Below are 22496 nucleotides of genomic sequence, written 5' to 3' on the forward strand. Positions count from 1 at the left end.
CCTTGGCCCCTGCACTGGAAGCACAAAGTCTTAGCCACTGGACCAACAGAGACGTCCCAATAATATTGATGGTTTTTATAAGCTGATGGGAAAAGAACAAATGAATAGGAAAATGGGCCAAGTATATGAAGAGTAATCAGGAAAGAACAAATCAAAATATGACCCAAAAATGCTTAAACTCAGCTTCAGTCAGGGAAGTGCAAATTAAAGCAACACTGTACTTTACACCTACCAAGATAGGAAAAACTTTACAAGAGCAATGCCACCTCTGGCTGGAGGGAAATAGGTCCTCTCATATGTTGCCAGTGGGAACATGAATTTGGTAGCCTTTGTGGAAAGAAATCTGTAACATCTATAAAGCCAAAAGTCTGTGTATCATTCAACCTTACAACCTCACCCCTTGGACTCTAGCCCCTAGAAACAAAAGCACTCATCTGTGAGGACACAGGCAAAAGCATGTTTACCAGAGCATCATTTGTACCAGAAAAAAACTGAAATCCAAAGAATGCCCTTCACGGTGGTCTAGTGAAAGAATTCTGGTATTTATGCAGCATGAACTATAATGTGACTATTAAAAAGAAATAATTAGAACAGAGCTGCATAGAACCACCTGGAGGGCTTGTTAAATCTCAGGCTAGTAGGACTCATCCCCCAGAGTTCCTCTGGATCTAGGGTGGAGTCCAAGAATTTGTTTCTAAAAATACCCAGGTAGGGCTGATACTGCAGGTACAGGGACCACGCTTTGAGAATCACTGGTTTATGTGGGAAAAGTATAAAAAAGACATTTAATATGGCAAATTTTTATAACATAAACAATGACTTCCAAAACCATATATTTATACGTATATGAAAATGACCAAAAAAAGGCGGAAACTAACATGGGTTTGCTTGTGGGAATGGTGGATACAGAGTACAAAGTACATGCATACAACAGCCTGTATGCATGTAAGGGGATCATGTGTTACACTTTTATGTGAAACTGTTTGCATATAATCTGTGTAAAGGAAACAATGGGAAAAACAGCAAGTTGTTTCCAGCCTAAAACACGATGGCAGGGCAAACCCCGAGCCCTTTTCTGGGCATGAACGTACCTGATATGACGTCATAGGAGATGGAAGATACGGGGACAGTGCAGACTGAGTGAGCATCCTGTTGGGGGCGATGTTGTAAGGAGCTGGGTAAAACCTGTAGGAAGGGACCACATCAGTAAGGAGTCAGGAAACTGCAAAGCAAGGGCCCCCACTGACAGATACAGCCATGAACATCAAGGCAATCCATGCGAGGGCCTGGACACACGACTATGGCATTTTCAGGCAGGCTGTTTACATACGACACCCTTACCCATTCTGAAGAGCCGTGGAGGGGTCATAGGTCAAAGCCATGCCACCCTAGAAAGAAAGAACACAGTGCGCACACTGTGAGCGCTTAGGTGAGAACAGGAGCAGGCCCAGAATTTCAAGGCTGGGGAAGCGTTTGGTTCAACTGATTAAAAGCCAAGTCTGGACTAGTCCCCACAGTAACTGTTCCAGGGTTTTCCTGCTTGTGAAGGGTGCACAATCCCATTTACACTAAAGAGTGTGTGAAGTAGCCAGCATTGCTCATTTACATACTGGAGCTCTCAAGCCTACCCCAGGAATCAAGCCATGGAAATTTCCATTCCTTCTTTTTTTTTGCCTTGGCATCCCCATTCGGCATGCAGGATCTTAGTTCCCTGGCCAGGGATCGAACCCGCCTTCCCTGCAGTGGAAGCCAAGTCCCAACCACTAAACTGCCATGGAAGTCCCATCCATTCCATTTTAATGTCATTAGTATTCTTGTCTCTGAGAGGGCCTCTTACCATGTCTCCATTTCTTGGCCAGGCCCGTCCGTTCTGCACAAATTTTCCTTGGTTCTGTCGTTTCTTTGGACCCCCATCAGCAAATTTGCAAAGCAAGGGATCGGATGGGGCTGCCGAGAGAGAAAACAGACAGGCAGCTGAGTCCCACCTCACTTAGCCCATTCACTCATGCAAAAAGCCTCCAGAATCTTCACAGAAGTCATAACCTGTGGCCTCTCAGCCTGATTCCCAGATGCCTCACCTGGTACTCCAGGGGGTGTCTTAATATATTTTCCATTAAAGTGGGTGATGATGGCTTCACACTTCTCTGTGGACTCCATCCTAAGGAGCACAAGAGGAGTTAGGGTCTAGCTTCTCCAGGATCTATACCCTCCCTACATTTAAAGAGAAAGCTCTTAAGTTCCCAGCCCCACAAATGCTCCAAAAATTGTCAACTACAGAAACAGAGCTTCCTCCACACAAATTCAAGGCATCTTAGAGAAGAAACCCCAGCTTCTGATGAAGGTTTTTCTCAACTGGTTCCTCTAGGGATCCTGAAAGGAATAATGGGGGTCTGCAAGCTATGAATATTCCAAAGAAGATACTGATTGATGGATCTAGTATTCAGTATTGTGCCTGGTTCCTAAATAAGAATACAATAAACAGTGGCTGTTACCATTATTTTTTATTACAAAATTCCTAATGGAAACTTTCCTAGGTTTTTTCGCTCTGTTTGCATAATCTTACTTTCCTGACCAGGGATTGAACCCAAGTCACAACAATGAAAAGACTGAGTCCTAACCACTGCACCACCAGGGAATTTCCCTGTTCCTTCACTCTGATAAAACTGTACAAGCTAAGAATTTGCCAATATTTATTTTTTTGCTCTGGCCATACTTATAAAGGTCTATTAGCTACCAATAACTTCCTTAAGATTTCATGAGTCAGGGGAGGGAGGCTTATTAGGAGTGTGAGGTAAGCAGATACAAATTACTATATGTAAAACAGATAAACAGTGTCGTACTGTAGAACACAGGAAACTATGTTCAGTATCCTGTAATAAACCATAATGGAAAGGAATATGAAAAAGATACACATGTGTATATGCACACATATCACAATAAACTGTGGAAAATTCTGAAAGAGATGGGAATACCAGACCAGCTGATCTGCCTCTTGAGAAATTTGTATATAGGTCAGGAAGCAACAGTTAGAACTGGACATGGAATAACAGACTGGTTCCAAATAGGAAAAGGAGTACGTCAAGGCTGTATATTGTCACCCTGCTTATTTAACTTATATGCAGAGTACATCATGAGAAATGCTAGACTGGAAGAAACACAAGCTGGAATCAAGATTGCCGGGAGAAATATCAATAACCTCAGATATGCAGATGACACCACCCTTATGGCAGAAAGTGAAGAGGAACTCAAAAGCCTCTTGATGAAAAGGGAGAGTGAAAAAGTTGGCTTAAAGCTCAACATTCAGAAAACGAAGATCATGGCATCCGGTCCCATCACTTCATGGGAAATAGACGGGGAAACAGTGGAAACAGTGTCAGACTTTATTTTTTTGGGCTCCAAGATCACTGCAGATGGTGAGTGCAGCCATGAAATTAAAAGACGCTTACTCCTTGGAAGGAAGGTTATGACCAACCTAGATACCATATTCAAAAGCAGAGACATTACTTTGCCAACAAAGGTTCGTCTAGTCAAGGCTATGATTTTTCCTGTGGTCATGTATGGATGTGAGAGTTGGACTGTGAAGAAGGCTGAGAGCCGAAGAATTGATGCTTTTGAACTGTGGTGTTGGAGAAGACTCTTGAGAGTCCCTTGGACTGCAAGGGGATCCAACCAGTCCATTCTGAAGGAGATCAGCCCTGGGATTTCTTTGGAGGGAATGACGCTAAAGCTGAAACTCCAGTACTTTGGCCACCTCATGCGAAGAGTTGACTCACTGGAAAAGACTCTGATGCTGGGAGGGATTGCGGGCAGGAGGAGAAGGGGACGACAGAGAATGAGATGGCTGGATGGCATCACTGACTCAATGGACGTGAGTCTCAGTGAACTCCAGGAGGTGGTGATGGACGGGGAGGCCTGGCATGTTGCGATTCATGGGATCGCAAAGAGTCGGACACGACTGAGCGACTGATCTGATCTGATCTGATATGAAAAATACATAAACCACTTTGCTGTACACCTGAAACTAACACCACGTTGTAATTCAACTATACTTCAATTATTTTTTAAATGCGGAAAAAAGATTTCCTGAGTCTGTAGGAAGAAAGAGTATTAAGACAGGGTTTATGGTGACAGAACAATGTTAGAAGCTACGCAGCTAAAGTATCTTGTTGGGAAAAGAGAAAATGAGGAAGGAATTAGTGGTGCCTGTTCACCACTCACAGGCTCTGTGAGTCAGAACATGCACCAAAGTCCTCCGGACTCATTCCTCATTTCTGCTTCAAATCTCCATCTACCTTACCATACAGCGCTCAAATGAGATAATGTGTATAAACATGTTCTATAAATTATATGAAGATCTACATAAGACAGGGTACAGTATTTTCCCCCTTTTCCACAGTTAAAGTAAGTCAGTATATTTTCTATGCCAATAACCACTAAAGATCTGAACAATCTCCATGTTGGCAGTTACTAGAAAAAGACCTTAAATGGAATCTTCTAGTGAAAAGCATGCTGAGCATTCTAGAGCAAACAGTGTTTAGTTGGGTTACTCCTATTCTTGAGTCTTTCAAAAGGGTGACAGGCATGTAGGGTTTTAAAAGAATCACTTTCAGGAATTCAACTTCCTCATAAACTCTTTCCTGAATGATCAAGGCTGAGGTCCCCTTTCACAACTACTCCACTCAGCTTACTTTAGACTCATCCCAAAGCTCAACAGGAAGCACAGAGGACTGAGTTACAAAAATTGTTTTTTTAAGTTACATGTTTCCAATTCTTCCTTCCCACAAAGCTAAAGGACTCAACAAGTTGTCAATTGACAATTAAAAATGTCAGTTTTGATGACAGATCACCCTGGTTCTTGGCATATAATTCAGAAAGAACTCAAAGAATTCCTATTTTAGCAAAACTCTTTCCATTCCCATTTACTTATTTATGTGAACAAGGAAATAAAACACAAATAGAACTGACACTAAATTTTGTCTTGTTACAGTAATAAACAATGTTCACTGATGGCTACATGATTTAATTACAAAAATCTAAAAGAAGCACTTCAAATAAAATTTATTTCATATAAAACAATTTTGTATCAACATTTTAAAATATTTATGTTGTTTGGGGCAACTGTGAACTATTTATAAAGATAATTTCCATATGGATTAATGCATAATGATTCAGAGCCACAATAAAAAAATTAATTTATGTTCTTGTTGCAGAGAAGTATAGCAGAATGATCCAAACAAAGACTTTCAACTATAAAAATATTTTAAAAACTAAAATACAATTCTGTAGGGAAATAAGATGGCAATACAAAATCAAGAGAAAAAGGAATACTATAAGAATCATTTAAGGGTTGTAACTTAAAGAAATGCCCCATGTATTTTTGAAATGATTTTGTGTATTAAATTGCTACATTTAGATTTCATTTGGATATATTTTAAAATAGTATGACAGTTTTATTTAGACTAACATAGTCTAAATTATTATTAACATTATGTAAATATTGTTAACATAATATTTATAATTTGCAGGAAAATATACTTTGCAAAAATCTAAATGTATGAAGAAAATCTGAAGTTATTAATGTAGAAACATACAAGAGATTTCATGGCTTTTCAAGACTTCAAAGCCATAGCTCCTAAACTGGGCTTTGAGGCACCCTGGGTCATTGTGATGAGCTCACAGAGGCAAAGCAAGGGATACTTTAACTTTCTGAATAAAATACAGCAACACTAATTGGCTATTTATCGTAAAGACTACTAACTCTAAATAGTTCAATATTTCTACAATCTGGTTTTTCAGTAGTTGCTATGACAAAAGCAAGTACCATAAGAAAACCAACATGTAACAGAAAATGAGGGTGTCCTTGTTCAGTAGGATTCCAAGGTTTGAGAACTGTGCAGTGTCCAACAGGCCACATCCATTGAAAGGATAGTTATTTAAGAATGAGATAAAAATATTTTTTCAATGTATTTTTCAAATAACTACAAAGTTGTTAAAATATTAAACATTTTTTGAATGTTTAGAATAGTTACTTGATACATTAAACTGTTAAGTATTTCTTTTGGTCTAGGGCAAAAAAAATTATCTGGACGAAATGGAGCTTCTGCTTTAAGAGAGTATGGGAGCAAAAAAAGTTTGATTACAAGCTTTAGAAATTTCCCTTTAGTTATACATGGGGTCACCAGCAGGTGGCGCCATCGAGATTGAGTAGGCTAGGGAAGAGGTCTTATTCCACGTTCCCAAGGTCTGAACCCTGCAGAGTAAAGCAGTGTTCTTGGACCAGAGAAGATATTAAAAAAGAAAAAAGGACTTTCAGATTACTTAGTCCAGGTCTTTTCAAACTTTTTAGAAAGGCATCAGAATCTCCTTTCAAGCAAAATCTTAAAATAAATAAAAACCATTTCCTAGGTGGGCTAGGGAAAGCTGAAGCCCTACAACAGTGACACTAAGCTCCAAAGAAGGCGCCCTGGAAAACTCTACAGCTCGAGCAAACACCTTCGAAAGATGGTACCGATGATCCCACCTGCAGGGCAGCAGAGATGACACAGAGGTAAATAAGACTTTTGGACTCAGTGGGAGGGTGGGATGATTTCAGAAAAAAGCACTGAAACATCGGAGAAGGCGATGGCACCCCACTCCAGTACTCTTGCCTGGAAAATCCCATGGACAGAGGAGCCTGGTTGGCTATAGTCCATGGGGTCACTAAGAGTTGGACACGACTGAGCGATTTCACCTTCCCTTTTCACTTTCATGCACTGGAGAAGGAAATGGCAACCCACTCCAGTGTACTTGCCTGGAGAATCCCAGGGACGGAGGAGCCTGGTGGGCTGCCGTCTATGGGGTCGCACAGAGTTGGACACGACTGAAGCGACTTAGCAGCAGTGGCAGCACTGAAACATACACATTACCATATGAAAACTAGGTGACCAGTGCTGGTTAGATGCATGAAGCAGGGCGCCCAAAGCCAGTGCTCTGGGACAACCTGGAGAGGATAGGGTGGGGACGGAGGTGGGAGGGGGGTTCAGGATGGGGGGGACACATGTATACCTATGGCTGATTCATGTTGATGTATGGCAAAAACCATCACAATACTGTAATTATCCTCCAATTAAAATAAATTAATTTTTTTAAAAAAAGAAAATCACTCATCTAAACCTCTGCTTCACAGGGTAACCAAGGCTCATAAAGGTCTGATATCACACGGGCAGTTAGTGGTAGAGCTGGATGGAGAATTTAAGGCTCTCAACAGATCTGGAAAGGTAGACCAGATCTTCCATCTAATCCTGCCTATCTTGAAGCCACAAGGGCAATGGCTCTCCTCTATCACCCACTCCTGAGACCTTGGGCAAATCACTTCATATTGAGAACTTTGGTTTTCTTTTCCATAAATAGAGAATTAATATTTATTTCAACAACATTATAAGGAACTATACTCCAACTTTTTAAATTAAAAAACTACATAAGTAAAAACTCAAACTGTATAGTTAAAATTGAATTTCATTTCATTTACTGTCAATAAAATTTATTTTTTTTAATAAAAAAATATTTATTTCATAGAGTAAATGAGATAAGACAGACAGAGGTTCGCTCAGTCATGCCTGACTCTTTGCAACTCCATAGACTGTAGCCTGACAGGCTCTTCTGTCCATGGAATTCTCCAAGCAATACTGGAATCGGTTGCCATTCCCTTCTCCAGGGGAGAAGGGATTGAACCTGGGTCTCCTGCATTGCAGGCAGATTCTGAGTCACCAGGGAAGCCCAAATGAGATAACAGGATGAGAAATACTCAGGAAACTAGAACAGGATACAGAATTATAATCTTTTATTCTGCTTAGTTCTAGATCAAAGGAACAAAGGCTAAAGTAACAGGAAATAGTGGCAAAAGCACAAAGATTTGAGAGCAAACAGTTTTTTGAGTATTGTGACCTATAATTAAATGAACTTTTGATTGACTGTCAAGAACTTTTGGCCAGTATTTTGGTCCTGGGGGCAGGACACAGACTTTTTGATGACCTTCTGTGTGACATTCTTTATTAACGTCATCATCTGCCACTCTTGGCATCCCTCACCTGGCAAAGCCAACCCCTCTGCTGGTCCCACTGGTGTCTCGAAGGATTCTAGTGGAGATAACCTGGCCAAAGGGCTTCAGCATTCCCTCCAGTTCTTGCTCATCCATTGACAGCGGGAGGTTTGAGATGTACAAATTCGTGGGGTCCTGCTCCTGTTGCTATGGAAATAAAAGTGAAAAAATGAATTTCATATCTCTTAACCCTCTCCCACCCTTAGCCGTTATTCGCAAAATGACATTTCAGAAAAGAGAGAGGAAGAAGGGACAACTGAACAAAGAGAATCTTAGCAACTATTTGTAACACCTAGTCCCAATACCATGGGTTATGCATCATATATTGAGTCTAGGCCAAAAACCCCACAGATCTACTATTTCTAGCACTGTACGAGCCCGAGCCCGTAAGACAAGTCAGGGACGAAGTTTTGGGCTGTCGCTTTAAGAACCAGGCAGAGCAGTACTCCTCTCTCCCAGCCGGCAGCCTGTCCCAGAGGCTGGATTCTCCTGGACTGCCTCGCTTCCAGGGTTGGATTGTTTTGAGTAATCTCCCTTCCCCCTCTTCCGGCCACAGCAGACTCCTCTTAGTAGCAGGAATGTCTGTACACTCCCTGATGGAGGGCACGCTGGAAGAAGAGAGAAGGGAAGTGCTGGGGGCTACACCAAGAGCCAGATGTACAGCACACGGGGTCACCCCAGAAGTTCCAGTCTCACAGGAAGTCTGAAGTCACTCCAATGTCAGAGGGGTTTTCTCCACAAAGAGGTGGGAGAGCACCTCCAGGGGGCAGACTCTGTAAAATGGCAACAACTTCCCAGGGTGGTGCTGCTAAGAATTTAAGCAGTCACTCTGCCCCAGACAGCGGGTCAGCTGCAACCTTACTCCCTCTTCTGCCTTTCCTTTCAGGGCTTTCTTTTTCTTCAACCATTACAGGAAAGGATGGCTGGCAGGCAGGCCTGCTGCATCAGCCCCTCTCAGGTATTCACAATGACCTTAGAAAGGCAAGAGGGTAACTCCACCTAAGAGAAGAGGGAAAAGTCTCTAGCTTTCTAGTAGCCTAAATGACAGACGGGAGAAAGGAAGGGATAGTTTCCTTTCTCTCTGTGGTGTCTATACCCCCAACACCCTACATATCACCCACCCCACCCCAGCCCGTTCCTACAGGGAACAGTGCTGGGAGGTGGAAAGCATTGTTCTGAACTTTGGAGTTGCACAACTGGCTTCTTCAGAGAATGCTGCAAAAATACCACGAGCTGTTTGGTAGGGAAGTGGGACGAGGGTGGAGAAAGGCAAACAGCTGGAGGAAGGGAAGACGCCTCTGGACCCTCTTGCCTGCTTATAATACTTGATGAGAGGAAGAGAGTTAACAGAGCTACCTGCCATGGGTTCTGAACACCACCTTCCTCTAGCAGCAGAGGCACTCAGTGGGGCCCTGGTTGAGACTAGATATAGACAAAACGCACTGCAGAAAGCCCTTGCCCTTCAACCACGTGGCTCTTAAGTCCTCTGGACACCTTGGAGTCCTTCAATCTAACTACCTAACTACCACCTCTCAGAGGAACAGACATGGGGTAGTACCCTTACCTTTGCCATCTGCGCTTGTACACCACTGGCCTTCAGTGCTGTAACTGCTTTCTGTGCTGCTGAAGGACTGTCGAAGTCCACAAAGCCATAGCCTGGAACAGGGAAACAGAGTCACTGGGAGGCAGGAGGTGTAAGGGAGGTAGGAGGCCCCGGCTTTTCAGGAAACAGAGGAAGAGTTTCGACCCACATAATAGAAGTGGCAGGGAGGAAGAGAGATTAAGAGGCTTCAGGTGGTTTTCCATGGGCTCCCCAAACCCTGTGAGATTTGGTCTACTTTATAGCTAAGAATGCCAAGGGCCATGAGGTCTTTGTGGTATCCTTGCCTTCCTCCCTCTCGCCTAAGAAAAACCCAAGGTTTCAACAACTAGGCTCCTCTAGTAACTCACGGCCCCCCTCTATTTCCAAAAGAACTCCCTCCTCTTTTGTAGTCACATCCCAGAAATGCTAGGCATGTAGGAAATACAGCCTCTCCACTGCAGATAGCCAGCCACCTGCTGTAAGAAGCCCCTCCTCACCCCAGCGTCCAGCCCCTTCCCTCTTTCCCTCTCCACCTAGAGCTGCTCAAAACCCCAACAAAATTAAGCTGTCCCATGTACACCAACACAAGACATTTACAGTGCTCTGCTAAGTAGAAATAGTCTCACGTGCTCGTATCTACCATCCAATCCAGGGGAGCATGACACAAAGGCGCAGTCAAAGGACTCAAAGGCACTCTGTGCAGGATTCTAGCCTTGGGTCCCCCAAACAGCACTTTTAGCTCAAACTCTCTGGTCACCAAAGAATCTACATACCTACCTGACTTTCAAGCCTGAACCCCTGAGAGACGCCACCCTGGTAGTGGAAACCAGGGGCCTGAAGCAGGGAGGGATGGAGGCAAGCGAGGGCCTCACCTGCAGCTCTTCTCCACCAGCAGGAATAGCTGTACTCTCACCTTTGCACTTGTTTGTGGTCTTGTCCAGGATGGCCTTAGTGGAGACAATCTTGCCGTATCTAAGGGAGAAGAATATGCAAAGTGATAATCTGGGGGCAGGGGTTTAGACAAGGACAGAGACTGCGACATCTAGAGGAATCCATGCCCTGTCTTCACTCCCACTAGGAAAAACTGTCATGCTCAATCCTTAGCAATAAGAACAAATGAATTTAAAATGTCACACTTCTCATATAAACCTATTCCCCAAAGGCATCTACAAGAAGTAAGGTAACTGTAGTCCCTACACTGTCAACACATTTCTCTCTTCTCCCCCAAATAAGACTCAGATACCAGTTAGAAAGAGACTACTGTCTTTTTGGGGGGAAAGAAGCTTGGTGACATCCATTCATCAGTGTGCAAGGGCAGAGCTCTGGCAAGAATTCCCTGAAGACTAAAAGTAATCCTTGATATTACTTATCTTCCTTTGGACAAACAGCATTTCTCCCATGAAAATCTATTTCTCTTCTCTAATGTCCCACTCCTCACTCTTCGACTGGCCCCCTGACTGAAGGTCAACTTAAGCCAAACTGCATTTATTCAAATCCTGATTCTGCCACTTAGCTATGTGTGATCTTGGACAAGTCATTTAATCTTTCTGTGCCTCAGACTCACCATCTGTAAAATGGAGAAAAGATTGTTGGGGAATATGAAATGAGATCATGAATACAAAGCACCAATGTCTACCAAAAAACACCTGAACACTGTTAATGGCTATTATTATAACATTATATCCAAAGGACCTCAACATTTAACCAAATGGCTCTCTTTTGGGCTTTAGTGTCTAAGACTTCTTTCTCTTTTCGGCTGTGCCATGTGGCTTATGGAATTTTAGTTCCCCAACTAGGGACTGATTCCAGGGCCCTGGCAGTGAGAATGCCAAGTCCTAATCACTGGACTGACAAGGAATTCCCTGATTTCTACCTGTCAAGATTTCAGTGTGTTAGGGAGTGGGACTGGGCATTAGATTAAATGCAACAGCTGTGTTAAGAAAATTACCCAAAACTTGATAAGGCAGAATAAGGATTTCACCTTCTTTCAATGTCACTCTGGAACATTGTTTACAAGGCCCATTCAAGGTATATTCTATTATCTAGAAGGATGTTTCTTTAGGTTGCTATTTATTACTGATGAGGCTCAGATTTTATGAAGATACATATTAACTTGTAGATTTTTATCTAGTAGAGATACAAGTAATTTTTGTCCATTAGAAAAGATAATCCCAAAGGTTACTGTTTTACTGTCCTAAAGGGTATGAAGCACTTTTCTCTGTAACCTAGTAATCTTATTTACTTTCTTCCTTCAGTACCTATCGATACTCAGTCTCTCAAATGCTCTTTGAACTCATTTTACCATTCTGCTAGTTCCCTCATTAATGAGTAAAGTAAATATTGGCATAGGCTCACCTATATTTGTAGGAGAGTTATATTCTTCAACCTTTTAAAATTATACTTTAGCCATGTGGGGTCCTGTGGAGTTCCCCAAACTTGTGAACAGTGGAGTACCACTGTTCCGGGATATATTAGAAGTGTTCTACTAGAAAGAAATCTCTACATTCTACTCCAGGAGGGTGAACCATATTAGAGAGACAGAAAAGAAAATCACTAACAAAGTCAGGAGTATAAAATTTAACTGGAAAACAGTTGGCAGGGACTGAATTACCTGAAACAAGGATTTTTTTCTACTTTTCCTCCCATTCCATCCCTAAAGAACAGATGATGATTGATGTAGTTGCTTTGCTCCTTGACAACCCCTGACTGTTCTAGTGGGGCTCTGTGACCCTCGGATTAGACAGAATAAGCCAAGTAGGGCCCTGGAGGCTAGAATAGATGTGATCCTAACCCTCTGGGCTGCATACTTGGATTCTTTCCCAAATTTAGGCAAGAGAAGGGATGAGGGAGACTGTGAGCTTGAGAACACACATGCTGCTATCTCCACCCAGGCCCTAGGGTGGGGCTCACTGTGGTCTGAGCAGCCTGAGACTCTGAGCTCAGAGTTTCCACTGCAGCTGGCAACAGCTGGATCGTGCTGCTTCCTCCGTGGAAGGAGCCCTCCAAGAGAGAACCGGGAGTTCCAGTTCCAGACTCCACGCCTCTCTTTCCTGCCCACCAGGGCTTAGGATCCAGCGTACTTCCCCTACAACCTAGAGAGATAGCTGGGACAAAGGCAGGAAGTCCTTCTATGCATGGGAAACACCATTCACAGAGAGGTTTATCTCCCAGCTCACATGCCTGTGAGGGTTCCACCCACCTGCTCTTCTCAGCTTCCCTTTCGTCATAACTCATCTAGCACCTATTTTTTTTCTGCCGCACTCCTACGTATGGTCCCCTCCTGGGCTCCTTACTCCCATCCTATATGCTCCCATCCTTATTATTCTCATCCCTCAGACACAACAGAAGGTAAGGCAACTATCGGTAAGGACAAAATGAGCCTTAAAGTAGAGTAAAGCAGAACTGAGTTTTTCCTCTGTCTTGTGGAGTCACAGAATTGATTTTTGTAGCACACTATATTTAGTCCAAGAAACAAAGGGTAGAGAAATCAAGGAACTAGATTGATACAGTACTCTCTTCCTTCATATGCTAAGTCACTTTAGTCATGTCCGACTCTTTGCAACCCCATGGACTGTAGCCTGCCAGGCTCCTCTGTCCATAGGGATTCTCCAGGCAAGAAGACTGGAGTGGGTTGCTATGCTCTCCTCCAGGGGATCTTCCCAACCCAGGGATCAAACCCACGTCTCTTATGTCTCCTAAAGATATTTTGGCCACTTTCTATTCCCTCAAAAAATTACTAGTCCTAGACTAAGTCCCCTAAGTTCATTTAAATATCTTTCTAACAAGGTAAGCTGAGGTAAAGGATCCAGTGTTATACACATATCCAGCCTTTAGAGACTGATTCTGTGCAGCTTGGTGCAAAGAGAATTCCAAAACCACAGCTTCAGAAGACTAAGGGATTTACAGAGTACCTCTGAGGCCTCATACATTCTGGGGGAAGGATGTTCAGCCTCTCCAGGATTTGGGACAGCTGGCACACGCATACACTGTTATGGGAGTTTGTGTCAGTTTGACCACTTCAGAAAATTGTTTACTAGTATCTACAAAAGCTGAACAAATGTATACCCTATAATTTAGCAATTTTACTCCTAGTAACACACATGTATATACACATGCAACAAAAGTCTTGCTCAAATTCATAGCAGCACTATTCATATCTGTAACTGTCACATACTGGAAACCAACCCCATATCTAGCAACAGTAGAACAAGTAAATAAACTGTGCTATATTCCTATGATGGAATTCTAGAGAGCAAGAAGAATGGACAAAGTTTTGCTACAAGCAACAATGTGGATGCATTTCACAAACAACACTGAGAAAAAGAAACTAGACATAAAATGGTATGTGCTATATCATTATATTTATAAGAAGTTCAAACAAGCCACATTAATCATTCAGAGGTCAAGCAGTAGATACCTTTGAGGGTAGGAGAGAGATTGTCACAGGGACGTGGGCTTCTGAAGAGCTGATAATGTTCCATTGATCTGCGTTACAAGGGACTCTTACAAGGATGTGTTCACTTTATGAAAATTCACTGTTCTGTAAGCACTTATGATTTGTACACTTTTCTGTATGCTTGTTATACTTCAACAGTTTTAAACAATGGTAAATTTAGGAACTTCCCTGGTGGCCCAGAAGTTAAGAATCCACCTTCCAATGCAGGTGACGTGGCTTTGATCCCTAGTAGGGGAACTAAGATCCCACATGCCTCACAGCAACTAAGCCTGAGTGCTGCAACCACTGAACCCACAGGCCACAACTAGAGAACCCGTGCTGCAACTAAAGACCCCGTGCGCTGCAATGAAGATCCTGCTTGCCGCAACTAAGACCTGGCACACCCAAATAAACAAACTCGAAATAAATTTCTCCTTCTCTGTTAGTACTCCCATCCTACCAGCCTCCAATCACTCCCCCATATAAATGATCTGAAACACATATTTTTCTGCTACATAGAATTGAGCTGGCATCTCTGCATGCGTGCAATTTTTCCGGCTTTCCTAACTGGGCTAATTCCATGGTAGTTATCTCTACCTCATGACTCAAGTCTATCCAAAAGGACCCCTAAGATCTTTAGGGAGTAAATACCAGTTGACAACTCTTTCTTCATATTCTTCTTTATCCACTAGCTTGAGGGCCCCTCTGGGTCCCTGGAAATATCTCTAGCAGCAGAAACTCTCCTAAGAGCATAATTCAATTTAGTCCCACTTTTTTCTATCCTCACTGCCAACTCTATCTTCTGATCAATATCTTCAGAGATATTGAGCATTTCTATTCAAGGTGTAAGGACAGAAATCTTTCCACTAAGACCATCAGTTCTGGATACATGCTGGAAACAAACTCATATACTAACTAGGCTTTCCAGGTCAGCCTGATCTGGCTTTTTTCTGAGAAACACATGAAAGTTTTATATATTGGCAGTGCATAGAATTTCTTTCAGAGGGGTTGCTGAGAAACCTTGTGAAAATAGGGGTAAAAGCAAAATAATACTGCATTTCAGGATAAGAGTATCTGGTAAGAAGCCAGCATCACCAAATCTGTACTGTCCCTGGAAACCTATCCACGTGTGCCCCAACTTACGACTGACACAACTTCACTAGGTCCTGGTCAGTAGTGCTTGGCTGCAATCCCCGGATGTAGAGGTTGGTCTTACTCAGCTGGTCATGTGCAGAGCTCCCACTGCTGCTGTTAGGGGTACTGCTGCTTGGACTAGGTGGTGCCATTTGCTGAGACAACGACACATATGGCTGCGGGGAGACACGAAGAGCAAAAGGTCAGAAAAATCACACACTTAGATGCTCAGGAGTGAGGAAGATCTTGGCCCTTGGAAAGAATGATTCCAAACTTGAACAGCAATGAAGTCATAGAAGAGTTTTTTAAAAAATGAAGGAAAAAAAAAAAAAAAAAACCTAGAAGAATTCTTCTCTGAATAAGAAAATATTTAACTGTCCTTTCACGGAAAATGAGAGGTCAAAATATGTTTGCTAAAGGTTTAGAAAAAAGATACTTTGTGATAGAGAAGTGTTCTTTCTTACTATATAGATGCTGGAAATACAAGTGATGTATGCCTCTTAAGTAAACTGTGTAATGAGACAAGATTAATAAAAATCTAAGTTCTATTCAAAAATGACAGGGAGGAACTAGTAATTTATCAAATCAAGAAGGTATAGAAACGCTGAACACAGATTATTCATAGAGCTGTAGAACAGGAAAACTGCAAAATACTTGTAAGAGTTTGAAAATTATTATACACTTGGACAAATAAAATGAAATACTAATTATCGTGCCAGGTAGTAAAAAATGACATTTTTCACTCTGCTAATAGGGGTTTAGTCGTAAGTTCTTTACTTATTTAAACCTTTATTTTAAAGGTTTAAATATGAATGAATACTAGATAAAGTATGGGTAAGGAAATCCAACATTTGGGATGAAACATCTGTAATCTTTCACTATTGATACCAGGACAGGCAACCTGACTCTGCTACGCTTTGGGGGTCCTTCTGTTAGAGAAAAACTACCAGGTTGACTAGAACATGGATTCATTCTTTCCAGGCATATTTTATATCCTAATGCTCTAATCAAGCTTCTAGCGTATACAAATATATGTTTCATAATACTCTAAATTTGCATTTGTTAGTTACTAAGTCATGTCTGACTCTTTTGCAATCCTATGGACTGTAGCCTGCCAGGCTTCTCTCTCCATGGGATTTTCCAGGCAAGAATACTGGAGTGGGCTGCCATTTCCTCCTCCAGGGGACCTTCCCAACCCCAGGGATCAAACCCTAGTCTCCTGCATTGCAGGCAGATTCTTTACTGTTGAGCCACTGAGGAAGCCCCCAGATTTGCATAACTACCTATAATGTGGTACACTTTACTATATCATACTCAAATTCCAGTTCTCCCTTGGCTTAAAGCACTTTACAGTACAAATCTATTTGGAATTACTTTCCTATAAAATGCCAGCTTCATCTCCAGGGTTTCCCCCACCTGCTTTTCTTTGGTGGCGGTGGCAGTAAGAGACTGGAGTGGTAACAAGAAAAAGAGATACATAAATATAAAAGAGGGGAAACCTTCCCCCAAATAATCTTAATGTAATATGTGCCTCTTATATTTCATGCCTCTGATCTTTAGAAAACTCTTAAAAATCTTTGCTCAGGCTAAATATGTTGAAGCAAGTATTTCCCTATTTCTGTCATTAAAAAATGTGCAAATACACATTTGTATCCACTTGCAAATACACTGTTCACTCCTTAGCTCCATACTACAGCGAAGAAGAAACTCAATACCACATTCTGGAATGGCCCAAAGACTCATGACCTACTGCACCTCCTGATATACCCTATCTATTTCCTATCCCTGTTCCCCTCTTTTTGCCAGCACTCATACTAGGATTTTCCATACAAAACAATCCACATGCTGGCAGAATATGAATTATGATTCCTCTGTGGTGGCAGTGACAGTCAGCAAGTGCAGGGCAAAGCATGTGTATTTTTTAAGCAACTTTCAGACAAGACAAAAACAGGGCAAATAAACCTAAAAGTCATACATCCAGTGCTAGAAATGGCAGTACTTAAGAACAATGTTGAAATCGCCAGTAAATTAGTAGATATGTAATAATAATCAAATACTAGGTGTCAAGACCTCCCCCATTGTCACTACTATGGTAAGTGCACCGTCTGATTTAGAGGCAAGAAGATTATGACCTATATTCTAATCATGAGTGCTTCTGAGTTCAGAATAAGAAGATCACTGCTAGAGGTCATTTGCTAAGACATCCTTTCCTCTTAGCTCAGAAAGCCAAGCTGATGCTTCTAAATATAAGATTCTAGGGAACTCCCTGGAGGTCTAGCGATTAGGGCTCAGTGTTTTCACTGCTGGGGCTGGGTTCAATCTCTGGTTGGGGAACTAAGATCCTGCAAGCTGACGGTGTGCAGCACCCTCACGCCCCGGCAACCAACCAGGATGAGAGTCTGGGGCTGGGGATGACGGTGGTGCCGGCAGTACAGTGGCAGCAGAAGCAACTCTAGTAGCATCGTATCAGGTACCAAGCACAAGCCCATGAGATCACCCATCTCAGTCAGAGTTCATCTGTGCCCTTTCCCAATGTGAGAGAACATTCCTAAGAGGAACTATCAATGATACTAGGACTGTCCAAAGAAGAACCAAGGGTTACTGAGGAAAGAAAGAAATCGAAAACAAATTACTGGTTTGCTACCATGGGTATAATCTTGGTTTTAACAGTAAGGTCTTAGGCATAATCTAAAAATATGACTTAGTCATTAATTAAAAAAAAAAAGGCCAGAAAAACTCCTAGAAAAAAAATGTAGTTCAGAAAAAAAATTTTTTTTTCTCTCTTGCTGTTCCCAAATAGCTTCTGAAACTGCTATGCAGGTTTGGCTCCAAAGAGAAAAAAGAAAAATACTCTCTTTTCAAGAGAATTTATGAAATAAAATTGAGCAAGCCTCTTAAGTAAAGCTTATTTGGCTTCCCAAAAGAAACTATTTGGAGAGAGAATACTAACTAAAGTAAACTAATGATCCACGTTTACCTATATATGTAAAAGAGAAAAGGGTGATACATATGAGAGTCCAGAGGACTGAGATATTTTTACTGGGGGTGGGAAGGGTAGGGTAGAACTGTCTTCTTTGTCTCCTCCTTGTCTGAAATAGTCCTCTGAGGCCACTGGTCCTCTGTCAGGGCCTAAGCTAGAAAATGAAGAGCAAGATTTGAACTCTTTAAAGCAAGGACCCTCACATTTGGCCTAGGATCTTAAGACAACTGGGATGGTATTAAACTTGCCTTTAGAAATAAAGGGTGTAGCAAAGAAATATGTAAAGTTATTCCATAGAAGAGGGGAGGCATGAGCCATGTTATGAAGGAGATTTAATTCCGGAAGTGACTGGGAAACATTACTAAGTTTATTATAAGCTGAGAAATGACATGATATCATATATTTAAGAAAGTTGACACTGGCTGTATAATCCCAGCTGGTTCAGAGGGGTAGGAGATCAAAGGTAGTGAGACTAATTAGGAGACATTAGACACGAAGGGAGGTCAGGGAAAAAATAGAAGTTAAATTCAAACTTGCAGGGGTGGGCCTGTGCGGCGCGGGGCTGGAACCTGTGGGATATCCACGCGGCCTGAGCCATGGCTGACAGGGGCAAACACCTCAGGCCGGGATCTCCTGCAGCAGTGCCTGCACGCCGGGCTGCAAGTACGCCAGGCCGAGTGGGTGGAGGTTCAGAGAGGATTAGTGATCTAGTGTGCTTTTTCAAGGGCGCTGATAAAGAACTTCTTCCCAAAATGTTTAATACACTGTTAAACTTGAAATTAAGTGAAACAGAAAATGGCAAGCACGTCTCTATACTGGATCTACCTGGCAACATTCTTATCATCCTCAAGCCACCGTTGGTGGGAGAGAGAAAGGAAGAAGCATGCAGCATCACTGTAACTCTGGAAAAGAAGAGGGGTTAGAACTTGATTCCCATTTGTGAATCTCTGTAAAAAGAATCAGCTGCTAATAGCAAGTGTGCTGAAGCTGGGGTTGTGGCGGACATGGCACTTACGGCAACAGGCAGGCGTTACTGTACACACACCTAACTGAGTTTTGAAGTTTCTACAGTCGTAATTAGATTCCCTAGCCCCTTCTTCTTGAGCACACTAATCTGAAGCATTTTTAGTTAAGAAAATCCTGGGTCCCATCCATAACTCTGCAGCCTCCTAATTGGATGAGCTTGCCAGTCACCTAAATTCTGGATCTCAGTCACCTTCCATCCCACTTTCCTCTACACTGACACTCAAAAATTCCTTCTCTTCACTTTATGGTCACTGATAAGAACATGGAAATGTTCCGAGAGAGCTGTATTTAAGCATTTTGCAATGAATCATTTTGTACAATCAAGAAAAATATATTTCTTATGCCCTCAAATGTATGTAGTATGTAATAAAAATAACTGTGTTAAAACTAGGTAAAACCCAGTACAAACCAATTACAATTTTGTAAAATGTTTTAATATTTCATATTTCCATATTTTGAATGAAAGAATATGCAATTTACTATTCCTTCTAATACTATGAAAATGTAATGCAAAAATATTGTACATTTTAATATTACTTTCCAAGGATATCCAAGTGCTTTAAATTATTTTAGGAATCTTTAGTTGATATAGGAACAGGGAATGGGGGACTAAAAGTTGTTTTGTTTAATATTCTGGGTTAATATTCTGTTTCTCAGTTTTTTACCAAGAGTGTATGTCACATTATCTGTCTTTCGTTTTTAAAAGTTACTGTTTCATTAAACTAGTGTTCATAAATGGAATTACTTGGAAAAAAATTCAAACTTGCAGAATTTGAAGTGATCTGCTTGATGCATATATGTGAATGCTTTTAGAATAAATACTGGTTAATTTTATTCATTTAATAAACATTTAAATACCTTAGAAATACTACACAGGGAAGGCCTGAAAAGCGTAGTCGTTAAGTGTTGGAGAGACTTAAAATTTGATTTTTTAGCTAAAAGTGAACACAGCACCTTAGAGATGCAGGCTTACGGAGTAGGTATTAATGCTTTTAGAAAGTTCTAATATTGCACTAATTCCTGGGAAATGGAATAAATTCAGTTGTGATCCCTAAAGACGGGAGACAATCTCAGGGCAAGGACTTTATGGCTTTGGATCTTCCCAGTGAAACTCAGATACCTATGGGCAACGGGTTACCAAGGCAAAATAGAGAACACTGGCTGGACTGCAAAGGTGAACTGACGGAATGCAAATGCCAGAGAACAGCAAATTTAAGGTTGGCAGGAGACCAGAATCTCTCAGTAAAACGTGTGTGGGAACACCAGCATGGGAAGGACTTGGTTGCTTCCAAGAGAGACCACTCCCCTTGCAGAGTGAATGGCCACACATGGGAGCTGAAAGAAGGCAGAGAAGGGAGGACAAATGAGCTAATGGATACAGAGTACTGAATACAGGGCTAGGCACACAGCAAGCACAAACTCAGTTACAGTTATGCTTTTAGAAGTTGGAATTGTTTTAAAAAATGAAGTTGTTCTATAATTAAAGGATAAAATCCTTTCTTTCAGAATATAGATAACTCACCCAAATTGAGCTATTATCTGTCTTCAGAGACTTGATGCTTCCCCTAGCAGTTCTTAAGGATCCAGGAAAACTCTGGAGAGATGTTTTTATGGAAAGCGCATGAAGACATATGAGGTTAGGAGGCAGGCAGTGAGTGGGTCCTAACCATCTTGAGAACTACCTCTCTCTGACCACCTTGATAGTTACTTATGTCTAGATTATAAAACAATTCCTTCTGTTTTGTTTTTCTTTTACTAAGCCTGAGACCTTTAAGATAAAATATCGAAAAGACTTTAATTTCTTAAAGACTGATGGGATTAAAGATTGGTGGGGTGGTATTTAAAGGATGATTAGAGAACTATGTTGTAAAAATATCCTGTAAGAATCTCTGGGGCATGATAATCTGGGGAAGGGCTTATAGCATGGGGATAAAGAAATATATAACTCCTTCATCTTCATCCAGAAAAAGAAAAAGCAAACTCCCCTCTTCCTGTAGCAGGAACTTTATGTTTCCTGTCTTGCTGAGTTACAGGAAACCAGGAGACAAGAGTGTGTCTTCCTTCTGCTCTCTTGCAAGAGATCACAATGGTAGCAGAGATTCAAAGCCTACTTCCCAATCACTAAGTTTTCATCAGATCTTTAAGAGAATGATCCACTCAGATGAGTTACTTGCTAATTAAAATCTAATGCAAGTAAAACACTGTCTTTATTCTGAAAATAAGGTTCTCAGATCAACTGTTCACTTTGCCTGGTTTAAGAAAATTCACAAACCCTGTATCCATTCATTTGCTATCAAAGTCATCCCCATCCTGAGCCCTTAACTTTATTATCACCAGAGCCAGAGAAAACTCCACCCCAAGTCTAGTGCCCAGCTAAGTTCCAGGCACAGAATATATGCATGGATATTTACTAAAAGGAGTAAAACAAATTTAGGGGGTTTGCTAATAGTAACTGTGTATCACCTTAATAAGATAAGTCTCACAGATACAAAATTCAGTGGCCTGACATCAAAATTCCTATTACAATATGGATATTGATGTTCCACAAGACAAGTTTCTGGAACCAGTGGTCTCTGGGACATGTAACACATCTGATCATTTTTATCTAAAAATACATTATTTCCTGAGTTCTCTCATTTCTCCTAATAAAGTCCACTTTCCCTACAAAGTATCAATCTTCCTAATATTCACTCATGAGGCCCTTTGCATTATTTGAATCATTCAATAAATATATGAATGCCGAATATGTGTAAGCTCTGCTTGATGCAGTGGGGACTCACAGGTGAATAAGTGTATAAGTGAAATATTTCATAATAAATTTAAACACATACCCATAAGAAGCCATTGGGATTCCCTGGTGGCTCAGAGGTTAAAGGGTCTGCCTACAATGCAGGAGACCTGAGTTCGATCCCTGGGTCGGGAAGATGCCCTGGAGAAGAAAATGGCAACCCACTCCACTATTTTTACCTGGAAAATCCCATGGACAGAGGAGCCTGGAAGGCTACAGTCCATAGGGTCACAAAGAGTCAGACACGAGTGAGTGACTTCACTTTCACAAGAAGCCACTAAGTAATTCACAAACCAGAGCATACAGCCTAGATAACTAGCAGAACAAAATGTGTGTGCTTTTTATGGGGATCCAAGAAAAATGGTATGAGAACATGAAAGAAAAAACAATTCCTGAGGGAAAAGTTTCTCAAAGAAAATGTTTTGGGTTTTACCTTGAAAAATGAGTAGGAGGGTAAACTTTTAAAAGGGAGCC

At 41.5% G+C, this 22496-nt stretch overlaps 1 protein-coding gene across 17 annotated transcripts in view; it reads right to left on the minus strand.

Annotated features, from left to right (window-relative positions):
• Positions 1–22496, minus strand: part of RBMS2 (RNA binding motif single stranded interacting protein 2) — a 103377-nt gene that overhangs the window by 35854 nt on the left and 45027 nt on the right. For 15 of the 17 annotated variants that reach the window (XR_015163904.1, XR_015163905.1, XM_086400561.1 and 12 more), the window contains 8 exons: positions 15238–15404; positions 10573–10631; positions 9642–9733; positions 8067–8224; positions 2079–2158; positions 1838–1947; positions 1342–1388; positions 1092–1185 (listed from right to left, as the gene is read on the minus strand). Coding sequence is in view for 15 of the 17 variants with exons in the window: in XM_086400561.1 (XP_086256687.1) it covers positions 1092–1185; positions 1342–1388; positions 1838–1947; positions 2079–2158; positions 8067–8224; positions 9642–9733; positions 10573–10631; positions 15238–15404 (807 nt within the window). In the remaining 2 variants the exon portion in view is untranslated. The remainder of the gene's footprint in view (positions 1–1091; positions 1186–1341; positions 1389–1837; positions 1948–2078; positions 2159–8066; positions 8225–9641; positions 9734–10572; positions 10632–15237; positions 15405–22496) is intronic. The other 2 variants (XM_086400565.1, XM_086400566.1) reach the window with 1 other exon arrangement.

This window comes from Bos grunniens, chromosome 5 (genome assembly GCF_055505025.1).
Source record: "Bos grunniens cultivar Pamir isolate PY7600 chromosome 5, Bosgru_T2T1.0, whole genome shotgun sequence".
NCBI classification, from domain to species: Eukaryota; Metazoa; Chordata; class Mammalia; order Artiodactyla; family Bovidae; genus Bos; species Bos grunniens.